This window comes from Mustela lutreola, chromosome 1, assembly GCF_030435805.1.
Source record: "Mustela lutreola isolate mMusLut2 chromosome 1, mMusLut2.pri, whole genome shotgun sequence".
NCBI classification, from domain to species: domain Eukaryota; kingdom Metazoa; phylum Chordata; class Mammalia; order Carnivora; family Mustelidae; genus Mustela; species Mustela lutreola.
Window position 1 is genome coordinate 262,860,263 of NC_081290.1, and position 27,403 is coordinate 262,887,665.

Genomic DNA, 27,403 nt, shown 5'->3' on the forward strand with positions numbered 1-27,403 from the left:
GGGACATACTGAAGCTCTCTGAACCCTGGTTTCCTTGTTTATCAACAGGGGTTTAAAAAAAACCACCAAAAAAAGATTGTGGGGATATGGGAGCTGCCTGGCTCATAACCAGATGCGGTCAGTGGGACCCATTCTTAGTCCACCCGTGGTTTTCAGAGATGAGGCTCCTGCCTTCACATGAGTAGTTTCTGATGATCTCCCCCCAACAATGCCCACCCTTCGAAAAAACAAAAAGGCACCAGGAACAGGTGGGTGGCTGGGGAGGGGATTTGCAGACACTGGGAAGGATGCTCAGGGGGCTCACAGGAGGCAGCCAAGCCGAGGCTCTGGTGCTGCTGTTGCCAGGAGGCATTGCAAGGACACAAAGCATCCCTCCGGCCCCTCCTGGACTGGCTGCCCTCCCTGCTTCTCACTTTTCCCTAAAGCTCTCAGGCTCTGGCTGGCCGCCGCTTTTCCCGGGAAACACAGATGGTCAGCATCGAAAATGCAGGCTGGATCTGAGCTCGCCTTATATGACACAGGCTAAACCATCCCTCCCTAGGACGACGAAACGGTCTCTCTCTTCCTCTCTCCGTCTCGCTGTCTCTCTCGCTCTCTCTCCCACACACGGAATGTACCCTGCATACCCCCCATGAGCTTCATCGTCCCGCCTTCCAACCACCGTAAAATAACAGCTATTGGGAGAATCACAGATGTCCTATTCCCTTTCTTTACCCTGACAATAAAGGTCTCCAAGTCCCGTCCGAATCGGAGAGGCATCACTGCACAGACGCATGGAAATGGTGGCTCTGCGGACTGTGGGAGTCAAAAAGGCGAGGACAGTTGTTGCGTGGGTGTGTTTGCCACCACAGTCAACGCTGACTCGGACCCAAGGCAGACGGCACCTGAGATGTGTCACTGGGCACATGAATGACAAATCACTCTGCTTTGTTTTGACTTTTATTGGCTCCAGATAAGAGATGCCTAAAATACGCGCTGGTGAGACTGTGCAGCCAAACTCTGCTTCGTTCATTGTTGGAGTTTTCTCATTATTATTTGAAGAGTAAGCGAACCTGGGTGGCTCAGTCAGTCGAGCCCCCAACTCTTGGTTTCAACTCAGGTCGTGGTCTCAGGACCCTGGGATGGAGCCCCTGCTCCGGCTCCACGCTCAGGACTGAGTCTGTTTGCCCCTCTCCCTCTGCTCCTCCCCCTCTCTCAAATAAATAAAAAATCTTTAAAAAAAAAAAAAAAGTCATGGGCGCCTGGGTGGCTCAGTGGGTTAAGCCGCTGCCTTCGGCTCAGGTCATGATCTCAGGGTCCTGGGATCAAGTCCCGCATCGGGCTCTCTGCTCAGCGGGGAGCCTGCTTCCCTCTCTCTCTCTCTCTTTCTGCCTGCCTCTCTGTCTACTGTGATCTCTCTCTGTCAAATAAATTAATAAAATCTTAAAAAAAAAAAAAAGGTCATGTAAGGTGATAATTTGTCAAAAGTCGAACAACACGGAAGTGTGAAGGGGATGATGGTCCAGCCCAGAAGGGCTCCCTTGGAGACCACCTGCCCTGTCACGTGGTAGAAGCTGGTTGAGCCAGTGCGGAGATGCTGGTTCTGAACCAGACCCAACAGGTTCACTGTCTCTGGACTGTGTGGGCTCGAAAGGGCAGCGCTCGGGCCTGAGACGTCTTACACCTGCAGTCCAGGAGAAGGCCCTCCTGCCTACCTTACCTCCTGCCTACCTTACCTCCTGCCTACCTTACCTAGCCAGGGATCCTTAGCTCCTGTCTTTCCCAATCTCCAGTTTCCGGTTCTTCCGTCGGTGACCTATTCCAAGCTCCTTCCACCGGATCCCACTTTTGCTTCTTGACTTAGCCCATTTCCGTTGCTTGCCACCCAAGGACCCCAAACGGATTCAAGTGTAGCAGGTATACATTTTACAATCACCCAAAGATGGGGAGTACCAAGATGTCCCATTCTGTATTCTTCTCTATCTGATCCTAACTTCCAACTCGACCCTCCGTGCACACCCATCCTTACTTAGGTGACATGCTTCCTCCAAGTACTCTAGGACACATAAATTAAAAATGTATACAGGAAAAAGTCAATGTGCCTCTTCTCTCCACACCCCACCCCCAATACACACACACACCATGAGGAGTAATGCTACGGACGGTTTATACATACCCTCCCACACGTCTCTTTAAGGCTGGGTGTGTGTCCCGTAATACTAACTGAATGCCTACGATGTGCCAGAAACCATATCAGGACTTTTCAACTACTGATTTACCTCATCTCATTTAATTCTCACAGGACCCCTGTGAGCGAAGCATTAACACCCCATTTTACAAATAAGAAAGCCCAGGCAGAAGGACTTCCAGGTAGACCAGCGCCCTCACTGATTCTAAGGGGCATGCAGAGCTGTCAGCACCCCTAACTAAATGACCCTCTCGGTGGGAAAACATGGCAAGGTCAAGGACGCTCTTTTAGCCCGTTAGCTTGGTTTTGCCCTGGGTGAGCAAGGGTACCATGTGGGGGCAGAGAACCGAGAGAAAGCTTTTTGTTTTATACTATTGCTTCTTTGCCAGTTCTAGGTTGTTCTATGATTTCCCTCCCTACCTCAAAGAAGTCACTTAGGAAAAAACCCAGTGATTGGGGATTACCCCCACTTTCACTCTTGACGCCCTTTGGTTAAAGCCCCTATTTATCCTCTAGTTATTTAACCAACAGAAAGAGACAAGCAAAGAAAAAGATTTCAAAGCACTCTGTCTCTTTTCCCTCAACCCCTCTGATTGTTCCTTCCCTCCTCCTTTCTGTCACACATGCCAGCAGGACAAATGGAAAGCATCGCTTAAGGGGAGAGGAGCTTTTAAATATTCTAGCTCTTTAGGAATCATCTCTGGGTTCTTCTTTCTGCCCTCCTTCCTGGAGTTTCAGTAGACATTGTAACATACATGTAACATGAACAGGTAACCACGTGGAAAACCAGGATAGAGACAGAGTCTGCAGATGTGAACAGAACCGAGCAAAGACAGACCGCCATGGGAAAGCTCTGATGTGGAAGTCAGGTAAAGTGTGCTCAAGTTCCACATTTGCCAGGAACTAGTTGTTCACGTTGTGTTCATCCCACAACCCTCTGTAGTTCAACTTTCTCTTCCATCAAAGAATAGTCACCCACGCCTGTTCCCTACTCCTCCCTCGCAGGCTGTCGTAAAAATCCACCAGACTGGCATGGGAGAGCACTCAGCAAAGCGACAAGGAGCCATATAAATATATCACCATCATTAATCCTCAGCCTTTCTCCTGCTACTCCTTGGGCCCATATTGTACCTAAAATGCAGCCACTCTTTAAACTCAGGCAGGCAAGAAATGGCCTCTGAGGTGCTTGCTTCCTTCTTCCCTCAGTCAAAATGAATAGGAACCAGAGATATTCAAGAGCATGTTTCGGTGTCTGGTGTTTCTGGTCTGCGGCAGTCTCAGAGTTGGCTCCTGGGAGAGGAGAAATTACAGTGGGCAATTCTCGCGTGCGGCACTCAGGCGATGCTGGTTCTGAGACAGCAATGGTACAGTCCGCGGGACCATTATGAGAGCCAGCTTCTCTTCTAACCATTCTTGGCAGGCCGGGGTTGGAATTCGTCAACTGTCACTCAGCAGAAGTCTCCTGAGCCAAGGGTTACTTGTTACAATGCTCCGGTTTTCTCGTCAGTGAAATGGGGGAATAACAACTCCAGGACAGGGGTGGGTCTTAAAGCTTAAGTGCACAGAAAGGGCTCAGCACCCTTCCTTATGCGTAGGAAGTACCCTGGAGAGGTTATGTCCACCAGAATCCCTTTCCCAGTTTGATCGCGAGAGGAAACCTTGATAGTCTGGAACCTGAGGTCCTGAGAAAACCTGAACGGTGAGAGTGGCCCTGGGTTACATGAAACTTGGGGCAAATCTGCCCGTTTCTCCACAAAGACCCAGGAAAAAAGGCAGGAGGGGAAGGACAACTTGATGTGACACCTTCTACCCCCAGTTTGGGGAGCCCTGCAGATCTTCAGCAAAGTCACTAAAACTCATATGTTTGGTCCAAGTGCATTTGATGGACGAAAGGTGATTAGGACACTGAACTCCGCAGCCATGTCCACGTGCACCGGGGCCAAGGCCACAAATAGGGAAGCAGGAAGCAGATGCAGAAGGACAAGCTTGAGGACCAAAGCTCAAGGGATCCTCAGAAATAGAGGGAGAGTTTCTTCACCCTCCCAAACCCTCCCAAAACACCGGATAGAGATGAACTGAATGTTGGAAAAGAAGGGAAGGTTCAACCAACAAGAGAGTCACACCACGGCCATCATCCTCATCATCTCGATCGCTGCCACCACCACCGGACGTTATCATTCATCTGCTTATGGGATGCAGGGAACTGATTAGGCAATACCAGCTGGGGCCCAGGAAGCTGGCACGTTCCTAACCAGGGCTGCGCTGCTGAAGCAACCCCATGTCCTTGTTGAAACGTGAAGCTATGTCTCCGTTCTCTGGTCCCCACCAGCCACCAGCAAGCATCTGTTAGTTACCTCTTCTGGCCCTTTTTCAGTCCCCCAGCGATGACTTTTCCCCTTTTCCTAGGGCTGCAAGTCCCTCGCTCTCCTGCCCAGGCTGCTCCCCATTCTGACGACATGCCTGTCTGCAATGCAGCAAGCCCCCCATTATGAATGACTCACCTGCTGGCCATCATTTCAATGGAAATGAATTTTAAAAAGCGGTGAAGGAATATATTTTCATTTGGAGTTAAAGCATCCATTTTTTATTGGAGTTTGAGGCTGGTCTCGAAGAGATGGCAGAGGAATGGCTCTGAGGCTAATAGAGCTAATGATTATGATGGAGATCCCAGGAGCGGGTGAGACCTCACTGGCGGCCACCTCCATCCGGGCTTTGCTGCCTGAGCTACGTTTTTCTTCCTTTTTTTTTTTTCCCCCACAGCCCCTTCCATTAACACCCGCCGCCTATGATGAAACCATTATGATAACATCGCCCCTCTCGGAAGCCTCAATTGGTCTTGACACATTATCAGCCTAAGAGCTCAGCCGCTGCGCACGAAGCCCTATTTATAATAACCTTTGGCAGAAGCCACCAAAATAAAACCTGGTGCTTATGGGCCACCTTTCATCTGAGGAAATCAGAAAGCTTTACAAGCTTAATTAAGCTTCAGCCTCTGTCTGACGGAGGAGATATGCTGGGGCCCAAGGAAGCAGAGCCCGAGCCACACGGCTAATCATGCGCTAGGTAAGGCTCTGGGTGGTGAGGAACAAAGAAATCCACAAAGCCAGCCAGCCACACCTCCCTCCGTGGGAAGTGTTTGTTGAGTGAATGTGTTCAGACGGGGCGGGGGGTGGGGGGAAAGCCATAGGTGAGTGAGGAAGGGGACCATGCGGCATCTCTGACCTGGGGGTTCTTAGTCAAGGGAGGGGGCCAGGGAATTGTGTCTTGTATCAAAAGCAGATTAAGCTAATCCCACATACTCAAGTGCTTTTAAGGATGAGGAAATTGAGCTGCAGAAAGATAAGGTAATCTGTCCATGGGCTTGTGGCTGCAGAGCTCCCCTGGGGATTCCCTTCTCCCCCAAAGCCTGACCTGCAAACCTCCCCCACCCCGTTTGCCCTTCAAGACTTAGCTTCACCTCTGTGTCCTTGGGGCAGCCTTCCTGGCTTTCCCCGGGGAATTCACCGCTCCATCCTCTGTGCTCTCACGTAGTTCATATTTCCGTAATAGCTGGTGACCGCCTCCCCTTTTCAGATGAATGAACAGGCCCAGAGAGGTTAAGTGACTTCCCGAAGACGGAGCAGTTAGTCAGTGCCAGCCTTGGCCGGGCTGCACGGCACACATCCCTCGAGGCGTCACCATGCCGCCGGCCCAGGAGCACCCCTGTGATGGGAGACATCTGCGTATGTGTTTGCCCCGCTCTGGTGTATAAGCTTCTCTGTGAGAGGGGTAGCTTTTAGGAATCTTTTGGCTGCAGAAGAAACCCCCAGCTCAGAGTACGTTCAACCACGTGGCAAGTGAGAGTTGACTACTTTGAGGGCTTGGTGCCATTACCAAGGACCATGTTCCTTCCATCTTTCTGCTCTGCCATTGTCCACGCGTCCGCGTAGATCCCCTCACACCCCCCTATGCCGTGACCATCCCAAGCCCAAGCCCTCGAACCTGGATCTGAACCATGAAGCAAAGGGGCCATATCTTGTCTGTGTCTTCTGGCCAGAGTATGGATATCTTTTCCAGAAACCTCCCTGGGGACTCCAGGTCTCACTGGCCAGAATGGTTTTGTAAGTCTATGCCTAAGCCTAGCACGGGCAAAGGAACTAAAGGCCCCATGACTGGCTTAGCCTGATCCGGGTCCAGCCTGGCTTCCAGCACAAGGCAGAGGAGGCAGGACGAAGAACTGGCACAAAGAAGGAAGGGAAGAGGAGGCTGAAGAGAAGAGAATTGACCAAAACTCCCGACGCGGCGTTAAGGACATGAGCAAAGCCAATGACCCGCTTACTGTCTAGTTCTTGGCCTTCCGCATATGAACAAAAAATGGCAGTTGAGTTAGATTACCAGCAGAGAAAGAAAACTTTCATCCCTAAATGCCCAGCCCAGAATTTTTACCCCCACACCCTGTAACTCGAGTGCGACGCTATGGGACTGAGATGTGTGTCGGCATCAGCCTTCAAATTCACTAAATTAATTCACCAATGCTCTGACCTTTAGATTCTTGCTTCTAACACCAGTGGCTACAGGAACCTTTTCCAAAAGCAGGTCAGAAAGAGAGCTACGTGGAATAAAGAGGTTCATAAAAATGTTGGTCTCACCGTAAATTACACGTCTGTCAACCCTGACTTTCTTTCCAGAAACACAGAGAAACACAGTGTGGTCTTAAAAATGGGACTCATTCAGGCTGGCAGATGAGTTGCAAAGGCTATCACACTTCCTGGTCTCCTTCTAACTATCCAGTAGGATTTACCTGAAACAAGGTGTGCAGGTACCCGCCTTTGACAGCCAGGAACGTAAGGATGGGCTCATTTAAGCATTCCTTGAACTCGTGATCTAACAGAGACATACCAAGGAAAACGATCTTCAAGCAGGAAAATAATGTACCTGAGGGGGACAAAGAGTGGAGAGGAGAGAGACCCAAATAATAAAACTTTGGACCAGAGATGTTAAAAAAGCTGCCTGGGGTCACAGAGCGAGTCATTTCACGCATAGAATTACACAAATACTGTAAGTGTGACCTCTTTGTCCTTCAAGCACTGCCAATAAGGGGACTAATTACACCCTCAAATAAGCTACAAGATTTGTTACTATTAATTAGTATCAATCGTTAGGTGTTACATAAATGTAACTAACAGTATTAGTAACACCAATAAGATTATTATAATGGCATTTTCCAAATGAGTATACCGAGGCACAGAGAGGCTGTGTGACTTACTCAAGGTTATACACCTGGGAAGTTTTAAACCCAGACAATTTGGTATGAGGGTCTGTTCTCTTAACCGTTTCACTTAGCAGCAACCCCAGAGAACATTTCAAAGCAAAATTTAATCTGAATTGAGTCTACTTTGATTAAATGCAATAATTTTTTATATCTGACATTCTCCCAGTATTTTTTTTTCTTGCAAAGGGTTTGTCCTCCATCATTCTGGAATCTCAGCCCTGTTGTTTACATGCTGTATGACTTGGGGCCAGTCGCTGACTAAGCTTCAGTGTTCCCATCTGTAAAGTGGGGACATTCATATTTGTTGAAAACGTGTGTGTGCCAGATGAAGCAGATAAGGCCCTGTGCTAAGCCCATCCTAAGCTCTCGGTTGGTGTTTGCCACCAGCATCGTAGTGATTATAAATGCCTCACTAGCCCTTCCTAACAATCATGTTAGGTAGGCAGGATTTATTAGCCTCGTTTCTCAGATGTGGTAAACCTAAACTCATAGAAGGGAAACAACCGGCCAGAAAGGAAACAGCCAGAACACAGACAAGCCAGACTTCGGAAACGTTCCAACTCCGAGCCTCCTACCCAGCTCCCAACCCTCAACGTCACCCCCACACTCTTTCCCAGGAGGCACTGGGAATTAAATGAGCCAAACCATTCTTCCAACAGGACTACAGAAAAATTTGAAGCAATTAGAAGTCAAGGCATAGGGAGAAGCTCTGAGGAATATGAAGAAAGTTTTCAAGGTGAAAATAGGTTTCTAGGTAGGGACAGATGAGCAGCACCTTCCCTCCTTGCAAAGCAACTGCCAGAGGCACCGAAGGGCCAGTAGTTGGTTGCACATGAACAGTGCTATCCCAAGGAGCCCCAGCGGCTTGGCCATGAGTGGGGGAGGGGAGTGTCCCCAGGCTGGGAGGTTAAGGCAGGTGGGAGCATTGTCATCTTATAAGAAAAAGAGAGGAGTGTGTTTAAAATGGCATTCCACTTGGGGTTTGCTTTCTGGTTTTGGTTTGGTTTTAGTCCTTTGGTGCCTTTCTTGATTTCTATGCACTTGCTCACGATCCTATTAGTGCATCCATTGTGGTACACAGTGCCTGGGATCTGCAGGCAAAGAGCTCTGATAAGGTCAGTCATTTTCCAAGAGATAAGATCTTAGCCGACTTCTATAAGACTCAGTTTCTTCATCAACACCAGGAACATGATGGAAAGATTCTGGGATTTGGAGATCTGGGTGGGAGGCCAGCCCTCTTAGAATGAAAGTCACACGTTTCCTCTTCCTACCTTATGGGGCAACTTCACCGATATTTTTTCCTTTTAAAATGAAAGTTCTTTTAAAGATTTTTATTTATTTGCCCGAGAGAGAGAAAGCACAAGTGAGGGGCAGCAGGCAGAGGGAGAAGCAGGCTCCCCACTGAGCAAGGAGCCCAATGTGGGTCTCAATCCCAAGACTCTGGGATCATGATCCAAGCTGAAGGCAGATACTTAACTGACCAAGCCACCCAGGCGTCCCTAAAATGAAAGTTCTTATTTTGTATCTTTTAGTAGTAAGATGGTTCTTTTAAATCAATACATGCCACTTGCAGAAAATCTCGTTAGCATTCCAATGATTTATTCAGCAAACTGTTATTGAACACCCACTAAGTGCCAGGCACTGTGCCAGGCAGGGCTGAAAAAACAGACAGGAGGGACTCCTCCGACAATGACAATGAACCATCCCTTGTAGTTCTTTACAGCTTTTGTTGACAGCTAAAGAGACAGAGACACCAACTACTCTGGATTCCCCCACAGCACCTAGGACAGGCCACGGGCTGTGGAAGCTACATCATCTGCTCAGAATCTAGCTGAAATAATGAATCATCCTCTTAAACACGTGTACAAATTTCTCTAATTAGACAATATTCTATTATGCCCACAAGGTGGCGATCTTGCTTACAGTTTACCCAAGTTAAAGCACTGCATTCAAAAAAAAAAGATTCTCAGAAGTTAACCCAAAAGATAAAAAAAATCAAATTCAATTTATTGAGCACCTATTTAGTGTAATATACTATGTTAAGTGATAAGAGAAATAAAAGGTTAAGAAATAGTAGCCCCTGTCCTCTAGGTTAACATAGAGGGTGAGGAGCTTATACAGAGCAGGAACAGTATCTTTTAATGAATTACTGTGTTTTGATGCCTACATATGGGAGCCATAGTGACCACAGCATCAGATAAGATCTATAAAAGGCATGATATAGCTGTGCCGTGTGAAACAGATTCAACAAAAGACTCCACACTTCAGCCAATGTGGAAACACTTGAGGGTATATGGGGTCACCACTAGAAGGCTCCAGATGTGGTCTTTTGATGCCTCCATTCAGCCACAAACATTAGGGTGTCTGCCCTATAGCTCTAAACATTCACTCTTTGGAGAATAAAATATAATCAGTGCCAGCTGATGAGCTAATAAAGTTGGAAACCCCCATGTGCACCTGATGGGGGATAAAGAGAAAAGAAACACATGTAAGAAAGCAGACTTCTAACTCCTGCTTCCAGGAGGTGGAGTCCATCTCCGCCCCCAATCTTGCGTCTTACCTGGCAGTCTTGGTTTGGATCGGGGACACAGTCCTGCAGAGAGGGAAGGGGGGAAGCCAATTCTTATCCAAGAGCCTTCTTGGTGGCTTTGAACGGAGAGGTGGCTGGAAGACAGTGTGGTTTGTTCTGTCATTGTTTTTGTTTTTTTCTCCTCCACCCTCCCTACCTCCTCCAACCCCCACCCATTTATTTTTCCCCGAAACCATTAAACCAGCAAGTCAAATGTAACAATCGGGACTTGCCCCGCCCCCCCCCGCCTTTGAATTGAAAATCACTTTTGGAGAATAAAGTGACTAGCTAAATGACAGTGAATTTTTTTAAAAAATGAAAATGCTGGCAACTTGATAAAAAATAATGAGCTTTCCTGATGGAGGGAAAATCAGGTGGCGTGTTGCCAGAAGGTCCGAGTTTGAATTTTATTTAGTTTGTGCACTTGCTAAGTCCAGCGTATTGAGCAAGCCTTTTCCGCCTCAGTTTCTTCCTGGGCAAAAATTATGTCATTTCTTTGGAGAGAGAGTCGCCGACACCCCTCCCTCCTGCACTAGGTCGGATCCCGGGTTACAATGTTCTCATAGCAACCTGAACCTCTCCCTGGAACGTAAGCTCCAGGAGCACGGGGAGAGTCTGCGGGTTTTATCGCCCAGAGACCACGCTTCGTTGAATGGATGAACGAATGGCTGGGAGCTGGTCTAGGTGTTCTATTACTTGCACAGCGAGGTTTAATTCCCCGTGGAGTCCCTCGGGAAAGACGCAGCGACCAACCTCAGAGCGCACACGCCCCCAGTGACCCGCGGTGGCAGGCGCGCTCGAAAAGGGGGTGTCGGTCCAAAGTTGTCGGCTACAGACGTTTCCCCTAACCGGGCTGGAGTCACATTCCCTGTGGCTCGGAGAGCTTCCCGCGGATTTACATAAGGCAGGGTGAATCACACCGTCAAGCGAGGAGGCGAAGGGACCCGCCCCAACCCTCGCCAGGCGGCGCCCAGAGCGCGGCTGGGGTCACTCCGAACTTCGCAGGAGGCCAGGCGCTGCCCGGGCTCGGGGAACCCGGCGACCACTCCGACCCCCGCCGAGGTCAGAGACGCGTCCCCACCCCCTCCGCGCGCCACTCCAGCTCGGCGCCGCCCCCTCCGACGCCCCCGCGCGGGCGCCGCCAGCCCCGAAGTCCCCGACCGAAGTGGGGCCGCCTCTCCCGCTCGGAAGGAGCCATCGCCGCTTTAAGGCGAAGAGGAGGGGAAGGGGGCGGGGAGCGGCGGCCGCGGAGGGGGAGGCGGATCCCCCTCGCTCCCACGTGGTCCGGGCGCCTGTGAATCGCGCCCGCCCGAGGGTCTCACAGCGAAATACAAAAGCAGCTGGGAAGCGGCGGCGAGGCGAGTTCCCAGCGCGGGGCAGAGCGCCGGGCAGAGCCCCGCGGCCGCGATGGGGCTGAGGCGCCCGGAGCCCCGGAGCCAGCACGCTGCGGGGTCCGGCTCGCCGCCGGGACCCGGGCGCCCGGGCTCGGCTTGAAGCGGCGGAGGTGCCCGGCACGGCCGGGGGAGCATGGGCAGGAGGATGCGGGACGCTGCCGCCGCCGCCGCGGGTCTCTGGCTGCTGGCGCTGGGCTCGCTGCTGGCGCTGTGGGGCGGGCTCCTGCCGCCGCGCGCCCAGCCGCCCGAAGACCGACTCCCCCGGCGCCCGGCCCGGAGCGGCGGACCGGGGCCGGCGCCTCGCTTCCCCCTGCCCCCGCCCCTGGCGCGGGACGCCCGCGGCGGCTCCCTGAAAACTTTCCGGGCGCTGCTCACCTTGGCGGCCGGCGCAGACGGCCCGCCCCGGCGGCCCCCGGGCGAGCGCGGGCGGCACGTGCCAGCCGGGCGGCCCGGGCCCGAGGGGCGCGCCGCGGTGCACGGGGGCGTCTTCTGGAGCCGCGGCCTGGAGGAGCAGGTGCCCCGCGGCTTCTCCGAGTCGCAGGCGTTGGCTTGGCTGGAGGCGGTGCGCGGCGCCCGGGTGGTGGCCCTGGAGCGCGGCGGCTGCGGGCGCAGCTCCAACCGGCTGGCCCGCTTCTCCGACGGCACCCGCGCCTGTGTGCGCTACGGCATCAACCCGGAGCAGATCCAGGGCGAGGCCCTGTCCTACTACCTAGCGCGCCTGCTGGGCCTCCAGCGCCACGTGCCGCCCCTGGCACTGGCCCGGGTGGAGGCTCGCAGCGCTCAGTGGGCGCAGGTGCAGGAGGAGCTTCGCGCCGCGCACTGGACCGAGGGCAGCGTGGTGAGCCTGACGCGCTGGCTGCCCAACCTCACGGATGTGGTGGTGCCCGCGCCCTGGCGCTCCGAGGACGGCCGGCTGCGGCCCCTGCGCGCCGCCGGGGGCGAGCTAGCCAACCGCAGCCAGGCGGAGCTGGTGGACCTGGTACAGTGGACCGACTTGATCCTTTTCGACTATCTGACGGCCAACTTCGACCGGCTCGTCAGCAACCTCTTCAGCCTGCAGTGGGACCCGCGCGTCATGCAGCGCGCCACCAGCAACCTGCACCGCGGCCCCGGCGGGGCGCTGGTCTTTCTGGACAACGAGGCGGGCTTGGTGCACGGCTACCGGGTGGCGGGCATGTGGGACAAGTATAACGAGCCGCTGCTGCAGTCGGTGTGCGTGTTCCGCGAGCGGACAGCGCGGCGCGTCCTGGAGCTGCACCGCGGCCAGGACGCGGCGGCCCGGCTGCTGCGCCTCTACCGGCACCACGAGCCTCGCTTCCCGGAGCTGGCCGCGCTCGCCGACCCCCACGCTCAGCTGCTGCAGCGCCGCCTCGACTTCCTCGCCAAGCACATTTTGCACTGTAAAGCCAAGTACGGCCGCCGACCCGGGACTTAGCGTCCCCCGGAGAAAAGAGGGAGATCCCCCGGCCTGGGGAATGGATGATGGGGGAAGGGCCGTCGCCTGGGCCACCGCCTGGGACCGACCAACGCCCAGCCAGTGGCCTGAGCGCCATGGAGGCTAAAACTTCACGGCTTCGCCCACCTGCCCCTTTCTCTCGGTCTCCTGCTGTTTCCTTTCGAAGTTCCGGGAGGACGAACTCACCGGGGCGAGAAGCTTAACAGCCCCTCCGCCCCGCCTATAAAAGGATTCTGCCCTGGGCCAGCACGGAGTTTGGATCCGAAGAAACTGGAGGCCGGAGTTTGGCCCCCGGGTGGCCATCTCAGTGGGAGATGCATCCCGTTTCCCGGCCCCCTCATACCCTTTCCGAAAAAGGAAAACTTCTATTTGAGCCGTTGAGCTAATTGTGCATTTCCTATCAAACGCAGCGCTGGTGGCCCGGGAGCAGGGCTGTGACATAGGCTGGTGGAGCCCCCTTCCTGTGTTCTGCCTTTGTTCCAGCACCGTGATGGTGAGATCACTGTTAGGAGCTGGGGGAAGGCTCCCGCTAGGACAAAGAGTGCAGGACCTTCAGAACCCGGGGGGGCCCTACAAACCCTGACAATTTGTCAGCCTTGCTTACCACATGTCTTTTTGCCCTAAAGGCTACAAATACAGGACAGGCAGTATGCACTGAATCAAGTAATGAATTTCTTCCTCCTCCCCTCTCCCCTCCCACCAAAATTTTGACAGTGATGATGTCCACCAGAAGAAAATGAGTTTCATGCACTTTACTTTGTTTTTATTTTAGTTTTTTATTAAGAAAAACTTTTTTATTTTACAGAATTTGCCTTCTGTGTATATATGTGCATAAAGTGTGTTGTAAATATACTAAACAAACTTATATTTCAATAAAAGGGAATTTAAAATTTAGAATTTAATTTCTGTGGTTTTAACTGTGGGAGATTTCTGATGCCCTACCTGCTTTTAAAATGAGCTTTGGGGTTTCTCCCTTGTGGATGTGCTTTTTAAAACAAAGGATGCATATGTATCCCAGTTGTGATTACCGGAACTCACAGAACTGAACAAAGACAAGAGCAGTTTCTCTGTCCTGTTCACTCAAATGAACCCCTAGTGCAGGGAATTTCAGAGTTCAGTAGAGAATGTGGGGGAGGGAGAGGGAAGGAAAGTATTCTATTTCCGGGCAAATAAAACTGTGATATAAAAGGATTTCACTGTAATATATTTCTATATTAATCATTTGGCAAATATGATAGAACCAGATGTGCAGACTAAAATATGACAAATGCCCCCTTTTTAAACCTAACTGCAAAGGGCACGTGTTGCACATTTTTTTCAGCATGGTAATTACCGTGCATCCCGATATGTACATAATAAGCTGAGCACATATTGCAAACAGGTAGAGAAAGTCATAAATTAATTGTTCTCTTTATCTCCTGGCATTAAAAAAAAAAAAAATCTCCTGGCATAAATTCCATTGCATCCAGGAGATCATAATCTCCAACATCTGGACTCCTGCAGCCCTCTTAAGAGACTGTGTTGGGTTTTTCCCCTGGCGTGAATTGCATGATCCCCTCAGAACAGTCACGGTGAGACCAAGAAAGTGAGCAGTACTTTGTATGGGACCCTTGAATCCTCACAGTGTGGGGATTGCAAACTTAGAAAATACTTTTGGATTGTCTTAAAGCTCCTGTTCGACCCATGGGGGAAGAGGAGAAGGGCTTGGTTTGTGTTTTACAACCCACTGGTGTTTTATCTTGACGCTTTATTTGATATCTGGGTCCAAGGGCTCTTGCCTATTATCTTATTTTTATTTAATGACTTCTAACTCAACTTTTGGTTACTATAACCGTTATTTATTTGATGTGCATTTGTAAGCCTAGGGTTTTATAGACTCCTGAAGATAACTGAATCTCTGTGGGTTCCCCTTCCCAAAATCCCCTGTAATTTTTCACATTACAATATAGCCTGTATGATTTCAGCATTTAATACCATTCCTACGCTTTCAGTGCCTGATGCTAAGCCAAATCTTATTTCAACTGAAAAAAAAAAAATGTCCATAAACTTTGTGGGATAAGCCAAATTTTTTCATTAGCACAGCCACAGAATGTATTGATAGGGGCAGTATCTTTTTTTTCAAGGCATAATTCATGTGAGACCTTTGATAATTACACCTTTCAAAAAGAAAAGTTTTCCATTTCTGATGATTAATAACTATATGAGAATTGCTGCCTGAGTCACCCCAAGCTGCTCCCAGAAAAGGATAAATATTTAGCAACCTGCATTTTTGCCCAGCATGTTCATCGAGGAAAACAATGAGCAAGAATAAGTTTCACAGACTGCACAGGAAATACATGCCGACTCCTGAGTAGAATCAACACTGGTACATTCTGGGCCAGCAACATTCCCTACATTCCTCTTAAACTTCAGTTCCAAGCCCAGACTTGGCCATTAACCCAAAGCAAGAAACTAAGCATAATTTAAATGGCTCTTCTCGGATTCTTTAGTGAACCATAGCTGCCTGTTCGAGAAATAAGTTTAATTACATGGTGGAGTTGGTAAGGGAACCAAGACTTAATTACAGAGAATAGGCTTTAACTGTTGCTATTCCTCTTGGAGACTCAGTAGGCTATGGCATGGAAAGATCAATTAAAGATTTGCCATGTCAGTGAATACTGCTAGGGCTAAATCATTTTTCAGATGAAAAAAAAAAAAAAATCCACCCAAAACTTTCAGGCTGCTGCATGATGTGAAGAGTAATGGATTCTGCAGGCAAACTATATTCTGAATTCTGTCCCTTACCTATTTACTCTCAGCGAATCATTTAACCTAGTTCCCTCATCTATGAAATGGAAATTCGATCAGAGTATTGTGGGATTTAATGTTAACGTATAAACCATAAGGGGCATGTAATGGGTCCTTCAAAAAAAAAAAAAAAAACCCACTTCCTCTTCATCTTTCAAAAACCTCTTGCCCTTCTTATACTCAGTAAACCTCAACTAATTTTCATCATCAAAGCCAAACCTAGCAGTTTCCAAGGTCAGGTTCAGTGTTTGAAGTGTGGTAATAAATGAATTCAACAAAGTACGGAGGAATGTCTCCCGCCACTATGCAAAGCACTGGATGAGGCCAAGGGTGCAGGGTTGATCTCTACATGGGCCTGAGACTGTGGTTTCTTGCACCCAAGCAGATGCAACTATCCTACAGATACAGGAGGGTAATATTTTTTAAGTAAATGACTTGTTACAGATTCATCACCCCTTCTAGAAAGCATCAAAAAGTGATAACTCTTTGCAAGAAAAATCCTCCTCCCAATTCCTCCAGCCAAGAGAAAGTAGGCAGTTGACCTTTTCTCCCTAGATTTGACTATTGATTAATTCCCTCCATCAGTGACATAGTTTTACACTATTAAGAGTATTTGGGGTGCCTGGGTGGCTCAGTTGATTGAACAACTGCCTTCAGCTCAGGTCATGATCCTGGAGTCCCAGGATAGAGTCCTGCATCGGGCTCCCTGCTCAGCAGGGGGTCTGCTTCTCCCTCTGAACTTCCCCCTCTAATGCTTTCTCATTTCCCCTCCTTCCCCCCCAAAAAAGAGTATTCGCCCTCCCATCTTCGTATCAGGAAGAAAAACCCATTACTGTAACACATCTCAACTCTTAACCTTCTGCCTAGGGCTGTAGCTAGGAGAGTCCTCAAAGACCTAAAGGTTGATTACGTGTATTAAATGTAATATTCTCAAAACCATGCCTGGCTCATAGTAAATGCAATGTTAGAGTTTGTTTCTTGGTGAGGGAGATAGTTTTCTCCTCTAAGTCAAAATCAGAGGCGTCTGAGTCCCAGGCAGGATCCTCTTTCATAATCCTGCTTTAGCTTTGCAGTCATAGAACACTTTCTGCAGGCTTCTATTTTGGCTCAGGAAGACCAGACAGAGAGCATGAGTCTGGCAGGAATTACCTAAAGCCCACAGTTGTCAGCTGGTTGTCTCCTTTCCGAGAATGTCTTCTATGTGAGCGGTCACAGGCACCCCCTCTTTTTTCACAGGGAGGCTGTGATTCTGTTTCTCATGTGGCTCTTCAACTCCAGGCTGCAGTGAGCTGGGGGAATTTTGCACCTTCTGAGCCATCCAGTATGTGGATCGTCCAAGCCCAGGCGTGGATTATGTGTCCCTCCACACACCTGCTCCATCTCACAGACCCACTGATGCCAGATGGTGTAAAGTTGGCAGAATTAGGAGTGAAGGAGAAAGGGGAGTCCGGTCTACTTTTCACTCACATGTCACTTGAGAAAGTCAATTCCCCGCTCTGGTTCCAGGTGTCTTACCTAGGACAGAAAGTGTTGGATTACATCGGTGACTTTCCCATTTTTTTCTGACCAGAACTCACAGCAAGGCACACACTTTACATTGTGAACCAACATGTACACACACAGACACAGACACACACACACACACAGGCATACAACTGAAACAAAAGTTTTCTCACAACAGTATATACAAAATGCTTTTGATATTCAATTCAATATTTTCTAACCCTCCTCTCGCTTTACTTCCCCGTGTTAGCTGTGACCCTCTAAACAGATTTCGTAACTCATGAGTGGGGCATAGACTACCCACTGGAAAACACTGGATTAGATGAGGATGGGTAAGCTCCCTTCCAGCTCGAAGATTCCAGAGAAATTCCATTTATAACCGATTTATCAATGACTACAATTTTTCCCCAAAGGGAATACAGACTTCAATTTTGCATGCTCTTTAAAAACAGAAGACTGAAGCGCTTTCTTTCAAAATATAATTGGAAGGACTTCACAAAATCTTCCCTAAGTTCTGCTTATAAACACCTTTGAGATTCCTTTAATGTGGGAAGTAACTTGCAGTCTGTTCCAACCACACATGAGCAAATAGTGCTGTTATAGGGCTTTGGAGGGGGGAAAAATCTTCGCATCTCTGCGAAGGCCCAAGGACAACTCAAGAGGACAGTTTCTTTTCTGTGTATTCATAAAGATCAGATGTAGGAGTCATAATTTTTTAATGTGACTGTTTTACCAATTTCTCTTTCTATGTCCTGCTGTGGGGGAAAACTACATTAATAAACTATGTCTCGATGCTGCCTAGCCGGAAGATTTTTTCTCTGCGGGACTCCACCAAATATAGCTAACAGAATGCTCATTTTATTTATCTTTTCAACTTTCTTTCCATTTAGGATATGTCTTCTTGACACTTCTGAAATTTTTCTCTTAATAGCACCTTAATGTGCTTGGGAGAATAGAGAACTAATTGTTCATTGAGTAATAACAACAACAAGAAAGAACTCTTTCCCCCCTCCCCTTTCTTTGGCGCCATATGGTACCTTTTATGGTTTTCGCAGTTATTTTACACCCTATCCAGAAAAATTAAATAGCTTATGGACCTGGCATTTTTCCAGTGCCAGCTTAGAGCTTTTCTTTTGCTGAGAAATTGTGGGTTAATAATAGAGAAATGTCACTTTTAATTTGATGGTCCTACATCATGCATTATCTCCGCCTGTTTACACCCACCCCTCAATGATTTTTTTTAAATGCTCATTAAAGAATGTGTCCCCAGTCTACAAATGACCTGGAGAAGCAAGGCAAGCGGGTTATTACCATAGCCGTGATCTTTTTTTTTTCTTTTTTATTTAGTTGTGATAAAATATACATAACATAAAGTTTGCCATTTTAACCACTTGTAAGTGTGCAAGTCAGTGATATTCCATTATCGACGTCGTACAGCCAAACTGCAATCTATTTCCAAAACATGTTCATCAGGCCAAAAAAACTCTGTCATCATTAATCAATAACTCCTCAATCCTCCTTTCCCAACCTCTGGTAACTTCTCATCTACTTCCTGTATTTATGTAGTTACCTCATCTAGATATTTCATGTGAGTGGAATTGGGCATCATTTGTCTTCCTGTGCCTGGCTTCTTTCACTTACGCAGCCCTGATCTTGGTCATGAAGGCAACAGGATAGAACATAAGCAGTACCATTGGGGAACAGGCAAAGCTGGATTTGAGTCTGATTTCCACCATTTCATAAATAGCCCTAGACTTTCAGACAAACTGATGAACTCCTCATTTTTCCCATCTGGAAAAGCCATGGGAAGACCGGATGTTCTCTAGAATCCCTTTCAACTCTAGAAAAATACCATCTGTTTATGTACCGCAACTCTGTAAATGAGTTCCATCCCTAAATCCCAATTTCTTTTCTATTGACATTGCAATAACTTGTTAAGTGTCTCCTAAAAAGTTCCAAGTCATGGACTAAGGATTTGGCGGTGAGCAAGATAGGTAAGGGGCTTGCCTTCAAGCTGCTTGGAGTCTACTGAGGAAGCTGGAGCATAATGGAGCAGAGACAATATGTGAGCAGAGACAATATGGGACAAAGGAAAGTACTATAGACCTTGTAACACGCCTTTGTAAGCTGCTCTGGAGGGAGGTCAAGGAAGGCTTACAAGCTGGTCTTGGGTTTCTCTTTGAATTTAGGAGAGTCTCGAAGACAAGGAAAGCTACAAAAGGAGAGATTTTTACAGTAATTCTGAAGATGTCCTGCTGACAAGATTGCAGGGAGGTTCGATCTCTAAAGCTTATCTTGGAAGGTTGAGGGAGTCCCATGATGGTGGTTTAAGCTTAGGGTTTTGGGGGAGGGGTGGTTTTATTTGTTTGCTTTGTTTTGTTTTGGTGTTTTTACAGCAAAGATGACACCTGTTCTCTGTAATATGACATACGTTTAAGTATTCTTCATCCTGAGATTGGGTTCATGGGCAGGGTTATGCTGTAGGAATTTCTATCATGGGGAAATGACTTCTGTCAATAATAACTCCTTTTTGCTGAACACATACGAACAAAGGAGTCTTTGTGTTGGGCATTTTACAGAGAATTAGCAATGATAAATTTGGATGGAATATTTATTTTATAGATGTGGAAAGTAAGGCTCAAAGAGGTTAAGGTCAAAGAGATGCGGCCACTGCTCAAAAATAGATCTAGCACCAAAGAGTAGGTTGTACATTTCAGCTTTTCCCTTTTGTCTTCCTTTCTTTTTCCATTCCCCCTTTTCTTGTAATATTGGCCTTTTGTAATTGGTTTCTTTGAAGATCTTCTCTTTGGCTTTGGTGTCCTCTAATCTCATTATGATGTATTTAGACACAGATTTATTTTTGTTTTTCTCTCACAGGAACATGATATGTTTCTTAAATCTAATGAGGTGGGTTTTTTTTTTTTTTTTTCAGTCTAGCAAGAATTTCAGTCATTATCTCTGCAAGTATTTTATCTCTCTTATTCTTTCTATTTTCTCCTTCTAGAAATATTATTGGACATAAATGAGGTCATCTTTTTCTACCCCCCACAGCCCAAGTTCCAGTATATATTTTCTATCTCTTAATCTTTCTACCCTGCCCTCCAGGTAATTTCCTCAGATCTGTCTATGAGTTCACCTATTCTCTCTCCAACGGTGTATAAGCAACAATTTTATCCATCCCTGAAGTTTTGTTTTGTCTTTTTTAATTCAATGACTTTATTTTCATTTCCAAAGGTCCTTTTTAGTTCTTTTTTTTTTTTTAAGATTTTATTTTTAAGCAAACTCTACAATCAATGTGGGGCTCAAACCTACAACCCTGAGATCAAGAGTCACATGCTCCACAGACTGAGCCAGCCAGGTGCCCCATTTTTAGTTCGTTTTTTTAAAAAATTAGAACAATCTTGGGTTCATAGCAAAATTAAGCCAAGGTACAGAGATTTCCCATAGTCCCTGTCCCTGACACATTCATAGCATCCTCATTACCACCACTTCCATTTCCCAGCAGACATTTCCTACCAGAGTTTTCATGTGTTAACAAATGCTGGACCTATGTTAATATATCATCATCACCCAAAGTACATGTTTACATAAAGGTTCACTCTTGGTGTTATACATTCTATGGACTTAAACAAATGTATAATGGCAGGTATCCACCATTATAGTAACATACAAATACATAGTTTCACTGCCCTAAAAGTCCTCTGTTTGCTTATTACTTCTCCTTCTTCTTTTTTTTTAAAGATTTTATTTATTTATTTGACAGAGAGAGATCACTTTCTTCTTCTCCTTCCCCTTCTCCTTCTTCTATTGCTTCTTCTATCCTCTCTAACCCCATTTTCTTGTCTCCATAATTTTGCCTTTTCCAGAATATCATATAGTTGGAATCATACATATGTGATCTTTTCAGATTGAATCCTTCTACTTAATAAAATGCAATTAACATTCTTCCACGTCTTTCTATGGCTCTATAGCTCATTTTTTTTAAAAGAGTCTTTTTATTTATTTGACAGAGAGATAGAGAGAGAGAGGGCACAAGTAGGCAGAGCAGCAGGCAAAGGGAGATGGAGAAGCAGGCTCTCCCCTGAGCAGGAAACCCAATGCCGGGCTCGATCCCAGGAACCTGAAATCATGACCTGAGCCAAAGGCAGACATTTAACCAACTGAGCCATCCAGGCACCCCAGCTCATTTCTTTTTAGTGCCGAGTAATATTCCATTCTCTGGATGTTCTCCAGCCTATTAATCCATTCACCCACTCAAGAAGGTCTTGGTTGCTTCCAAGTTTTTGGCAATCTTAAATAAAGCTGGTATGAACACCCACGTGGAGGTTTTTGTGTGGACACAAGTCCTTTTTTTTTTTTTTTTAAAGATTTTTATTTATTTATTTGAGAGAGAGTAAGAAACAGAACAGGAGCAGGGAGGAGGGGTAGAGAAAGAAGCAGACTTTCCACTGAGCATGGATCCCCCCTGGGGATCCCAGGACCCCAAGATCATGGCCCCAGCTGAAGGCAGACACCCAACCAACTGAACCACCCAGGGACCCTGGACACAAGTTTTTATCTCCTTTGGATAAACACCAAGGAATGCAATTACTAAGTCACACGATAAGATCCTGTTTACTTTTATTAAAAAAAACTGCCAACCTGTCTACCAAAGTGGTATCCAGTTCTTTTTTAAACCTCCCCACTTTTAAAATTCTTTCTTCTTTTCTCATGTTTTTAAGATGTAGTAAATCCTTGAGTGTATTCAATCATTCGAAAGTGTAGCTCTGATTACTCGAGCATCTGGGGTTCTGGGGTGGTCTGTTCCTGCTATCTGTGTGTCTCTTGACTTTTGAACAGATAGGCCATGTAAAATTTAAACTTAACCTTAAATTTTAGAGAAATAACTTTTTAGTATAAGTATGTTGCATGCAATATTTGAGATATTCTTGTAGAGAAAATTATTTTTTGTTTCTCTAAAATTCAGTTACCTGGGGATCTTGTTCTGTTTTATTTCCTAAATCTGACAACCTGATTCACAGAAGCTTTGTATTTTGTAATTTTGGAGGGTGAGCTCATGCTCATCCAGGCTTTTACCTGGGGTCTCCCATTTTGTTTGGATTGAACATACGTCCTTCCTAAGACATTTCATTTCCTTGGGTCAGGCAACCCTCGATAAAAGGCAAAACTAGCTCACCTTTCTATTAATTATTTTGCCTCAAAGTTGAGGTCCTGGATGACAGTGTGAATTTAAATACCAAACACATATGACAATAGGAGGAGTCTTCACAGAGACTTTTATTCTCCCCAACCAGAGTTCAGAGTTCAGGCTAAGACAAGCAATCTTTTCTCATATTGTCCTTTGCTGGAAAGATAGATTTTCTTTTTTTTTTTTTTTTTTTTTTTTTTTTTGAGGGTCTTAGCTTTATGCAGGGTGTTGGAAAGATCCAAATTTCCCACCCCCAGCTGGAGCACATTAAACCCAGATCACCTGACTACAAAGATCACACACACACACACAAAACACACACACAATCATGACAGCCCCAGTTTCAGTTCACACCTATCATTCTGATTTTGATTCTTTCTTTGTTTTGGACCCCTGGGGATTTTCCCTACATTTTTATGAGCTCAGCAATGCATTTAAAAAGATGTTTGTTATATTTTATAAAACATTTATAAGAGTTTTATAGAGGGAAGATTTTTAGGTCATGTAGTTCGACATTATTGTTGGAAACAAAGCCCACCTGTGCTCTTTCTAGATCCTGCTATCAAATGCTGCTTGCGATAAGCTAACCCTTACTTGAGGAGTAAATGCCTTATTTGGTTATTGAGAGAGATTTCCCCACAGTGGAGACATTTACTTTAATAGAATTTGACCTGAAATAATCCATGAAACAAGTGACCCAGGAGTCAATAACAAATTCGGTTCTGTTTGCCACGGGCAAGTGTGAGATATAAGCCAGGAAAAATGATTAAAAAGGAAGACGAAAGGCAAGGATTGGGAACAAGAAGACAGGGGGATGGGGAGGATTGTTAAAAAGAATCCCACGTTGTAGAATGACCAGGGGGCAGACTTTGCCTCTGGAACACCCTGCCCTCCAATTGACCTTCAATCAGCATCAGAGCAGGAAAAGCAATGCCACATTGAGGCAAAGGAGCTAGGGCCTCAGCCGGTTACATTCAGGATTAAAGGAAGGTCAAGCAACTTCAGGGAAAATGACTTTCCATCTGTAGTCAGCCGTCTGCCTCCACCATAGCTCCCAACCAGGCCAAGTCCAGCCCTTACCACTTGACCTCTGGCTGCTTGACCCTGAAGACCAAGCTCTGCCGTCACCGTGGCCGTCACACGTGCATCTTGACCTTGTCCTTCCAGGGGCAGCTCGTACAGTTTCATCATTTAGTGAGACCATCTCCAGGGACACATTAGCAACATCAAAATGCTAATGAAGAAGAGGTTGAGCATCTCTGACTTCTCAAGGCATCAAGCTAATAAAAGATGTCCTCCAAAAAGTTGCTGAATGGCTCTGTTTTCCTCCCTGTGTTTGGAGTTGAGACCTATCTAAGGTTTCCCTTTAATCTATATTCATGACCCAACTCCACAGAAAGTGTGTACCCTTTCTGATGCTATGATCCTAGGTGCATGACTCATACTGTACGAATTATCGTAATGCCTTTAAAACTTAGCAACTCAGAAGTCAGAGCTCCACGTGAAATCCTTGTTGGGTTATTTTCAAATGATTACTCATGGCTCGAGGATGTGCTCTGTATCTGTCAGTACCCTTATGTTGGTTATCAGACTAATGAAATACTTCCGGGTCCGTTGACAAATGCCTACAGACCTGAATCTCCAGAGAGCCTCTCCCACTTTCCCAAACACCCCAGCCCTTCTCCTGAACAATGCCCTACACCCATGATCCAGCCACTAACAGGTGAACACCAAGAGCAGCAGGAAGTCTCTTGGACCAGTGTCCCAGGACTAAGGCCAACAGAAAGTTCTGATTGCTTCTTACACAATTTGAATAACACCCCCTGGGTATAAAGTATAATGAAACAATGGAGTCGTCATCCTAAGCCCTATCTTTGGTTGCCCTGTCTCATTCAAAGCCTTCATTTCTTTGACAAGCCAACACTAACCATATATTCATTCCACAAATATTTCCTAGCTGCTTACTTTGGGTCAAGAATTGTGTTAGGGGGCGGGACAGGTCAGCAAATGAGAGACATAGTTTCTGGTCTTCTGGAGTGTCAAACCTGGTAGAGGAGACAGACATTAAGCAAATCATTACTGTAATAAATGGGATGACAGGAAAATACATGGCCCTACGAGAGTGTTAATAGGGACAATCTCACATTGGAGGTTGAGGGATGTGGCATTTAAATAGAGACCAGAGCAATGAGTGGAAGTCAGCCAGCATAGAGGGGAAAAGAGGGAGTGGAGAGCATTTCAATCAGAAGGAATTGCATGTTGGAGGCTCTCGGAGAGAAGGAGCTTGCTGTTCAGAAATGAAAGGTCAGTGTGATTGGAGAGTGTGATCACAGAAGGAGAATTGCGGGATTTGAGGCTAGTAAAGTAAGCAGGTACCCTGTGCGCAGGCACGGAGGGCAGGAAGTGTATCACATGACCCCTGCCCCTTAGGGAGACACTTAAAAGCAAAGGGTTGGGATCCAGAGAGACTCTAGGTTCTGACCCTGGTTCCTCCATTTTGTTGACTCTGTGACTTTGGGCACTTACGTATGCTCTTTAACCTTCAGTTTTCTCATCTGAAAATAAGGATAATAAGAAAACCTACCTTTTGGGTGCCTGGGTGACTCAGTTGGTTAAGCAACTGCCTTTGGTTCAGGTCATGATCCTGGAGTCCCGGTATTGAGTCCCGCATGAGGCTCCCAGCTCCACGGGGAGTCTACTTCTCCCTCTGACTTTCTTTCCTCACTGTTCTCTCTCAAATGTTCTCTCTCACTGTCTCTCTCTCAAATAAATTTTTTAAAAAATCTTAAAAAAAAAAAAGACCTACCTTTTATAAGTTAACACACAAAAAGCACTTAGAAAAATACCTAGCATGTAGTAAGGAAACAGGAAGTATTAGGAATTAGGAATTAGGACACAAGACACCGGCAGATTAAATGGCTTCTTCTCTACCCATTTCCACCCACTCATATAGTAAAATATTCGGTGTTTTATAATCGAGTTTGACACATAACATTGGAGAGCCTTGGTGGCTTGGGTCGGTAGAGTTTCTGACTCTTGCTTTGGGCTTGGGTCACGATCTCGGAGTGGAGAGAGTGAGCCCCGCTGCTGAGTCTGAGCTCAGTGCAGAATCTGTGATTCCCTCTCCCTCTGCCTCTGCCCCTCCCTCCGCTCACGTGCACTCTCTCTCTCTCAAATAAATAAATAGATAAATAAAATCTTAAAAAAAAAAAAAGACATCTAACTTGTTTGTGTTACTGTCACATCAGTAGTCCACAAGAAGCATGCTTGTCGGCCCCTCCCTTCCCATGAGTCATCCTACGAAAAGCCAGTTTCCCGTGTCTTGGGGGGTTCACTAGTGATTCTCCCCTGAACCAATGTCTTAGCACATACCTCCAAAGACAAGCCACAGAAACCTGCTGATAAAGGGAGATCATCCAGACAGTGTGAAAGGAACAAAGCCGTCATCCACAGACCTGCCAAACAACAAAACAACCAAAAAAGCACAAGCCAGAGAGGATAAAACCACCTTTGTGAAATCGATCACAATGAGGAAAAGAAGGAAAAGGAATTTCAAACTAGAAATGGCACACCGAGGCTCCAAAGTACTTCTGACAGGTTTACAAAAGACGTTCCCAGGGGCTTTAGCTGGAGCCCATAGAAATGGTCAGGGTTCTGGGAGGAAACAAATAGCCTTAGGTTGCCATCCCAAGATTAGAGGTCCCTGGGGATTCTGTGGAGCTGTCATGAAAGCCATCATGGTATTAGTCACCCTGGGCAGGAACGGGAGAAATTGGAGGTGGAAAGGGCGACTGAGTTCTTGAGTCCTTCCCCAGAGAATGCCGGAATGGAGATCACTGTGTGAAATGCGCTTTTGAGAACTCAACGAAGGAACGTTGGGATTATTCATGCTAGGGGCAGGCAGCTCTTCCCTTGAGGTAGTGTTCTACAGTCTGGTGGGCCTCAGGGGTTTTTACCGCTGATCTATGCTGCCAGCACCTTCTATGAAAGACCACGCATGTTAAGGTCAGTTGGCATGACCCTCCTTTTTGCAGAGAGGGACCACAAAACGTTCCCCACTGCCCTCCTGCCTCATCCCCCAAGGACTGGATAGGTAGGATCATTTGTCGTGGTTGTGGCCACCCGGCATCCATTGCTTCAAGTGCATCTGGTTTACTTTGGGAAACTACCATGTTGTGGGTGGTTTGATGGAGTCCTAAATCTAGACACCCTCATAGCCAATAAGTGGGCACATGGTCTCGGCTCAGTTAGTTGGATTCTCCTTCCTGAGACTTTGCTTCTTAAGCAAGAACCAAATAAAAGCTTAAAGCCTATTTACTCTGGCTGGTGACAGAGTGGAGGGGTTCCCTTCCAGAACTCTCTGCAGCTGCCTGGGACCTGTCTGTGCGAAACCATCTACTTCAAGCCCCCTTTGAAGCTTGTGAAGCTATGCATCATTTGAAGCTTGTGAAGCTACGTATCATTTGCTACCATTTGGATATTTTTATAAAGATTTTATTTATTTACTTGACAGAGAGACAGAGACAGAGAACGGGCACGAGCAGTGGGTCGGGAGAGAGAGGAGCAGACTCCCTGCTGAGCAGAGAGCCCCATGCAGGACTCCATCCCAGGAGTCCAGGATCACGGCCTGAGCTGAAGGTGGACGCTTAACCGACTGAGCCACCCAGGTGCCCCTAACTTCTCTTTTTCTTATGTCTGTCAGAATTTGTTTCTGTGGCTTACAATTAAAGATCCCTGACTAAACAGAATATTCAAAAAGTAGGAGGGGTAGAAGGATGTCTGGAAAGATAACCTCTGACAACCTGCACCTGTCACATTGCCACAAAGATAGGTAGGGACGAAGACTAGAGAGTCAGGGGAGACAGAGTATCTGCTTCTCCCCACCAGCTTGATTGGACAGCAGCCTTTGACCTGTCTTCTCCTGGCCCAGGACCTGTGCAAAGGCAGGCTGAGTAACTCCAGGAGCTCCAGGACCTGTGCAAAGGCAGGCTGAGTAACTCCAGGAGCTCCCTCGTGCCCAGTAGTGTGTTGGTAAACACCTAATGAGCCGCTTTGGGGATGAAGAAGGGAGAGAGGCTGATCTGCAGT

General features: G+C 47.1%; 2 protein-coding genes across 4 annotated transcripts in view; one reads left to right on the top strand and one right to left on the bottom strand.

Annotated features, from left to right (window-relative positions):
- PAMR1 (peptidase domain containing associated with muscle regeneration 1) overlaps positions 1-11,858 on the bottom strand; it is a 150,512-nt gene extending 138,654 nt beyond the window's left edge. The window contains exons 1-2 of one of the 3 annotated variants that reach the window (XM_059139859.1): positions 11,757-11,858; positions 9,979-10,082 (exon numbers count right to left, since the gene is read on the bottom strand). The gene's annotated coding sequence lies outside the window, so the exon portion shown is untranslated. Of the gene's footprint in view, positions 1-6,947; positions 7,082-9,978; positions 10,085-11,756 lie in introns of those variants that run through there. The other 2 variants (XM_059139837.1, XM_059139826.1) reach the window with 2 other exon arrangements.
- Positions 11,220-13,734, top strand: FJX1 (four-jointed box kinase 1). Its single transcript, XM_059139874.1, has one exon. The coding sequence runs from the start codon at positions 11,515-11,517 to the stop codon at positions 12,814-12,816; it is 1,302 nt and encodes a 433-aa protein (XP_058995857.1). The 5' UTR covers positions 11,220-11,514; the 3' UTR covers positions 12,817-13,734.
- The last annotated feature ends 13,669 nt before the right edge of the window (positions 13,735-27,403 follow it).

What these genes read in the sequence shown, in the direction of transcription:
- FJX1 (XM_059139874.1), top strand. Translation starts at nt 11,515, where the DNA reads ATGGGCAGGAGGATGCGGGACGCTGCCGCCGCCGCCGCGGGTCTCTGG.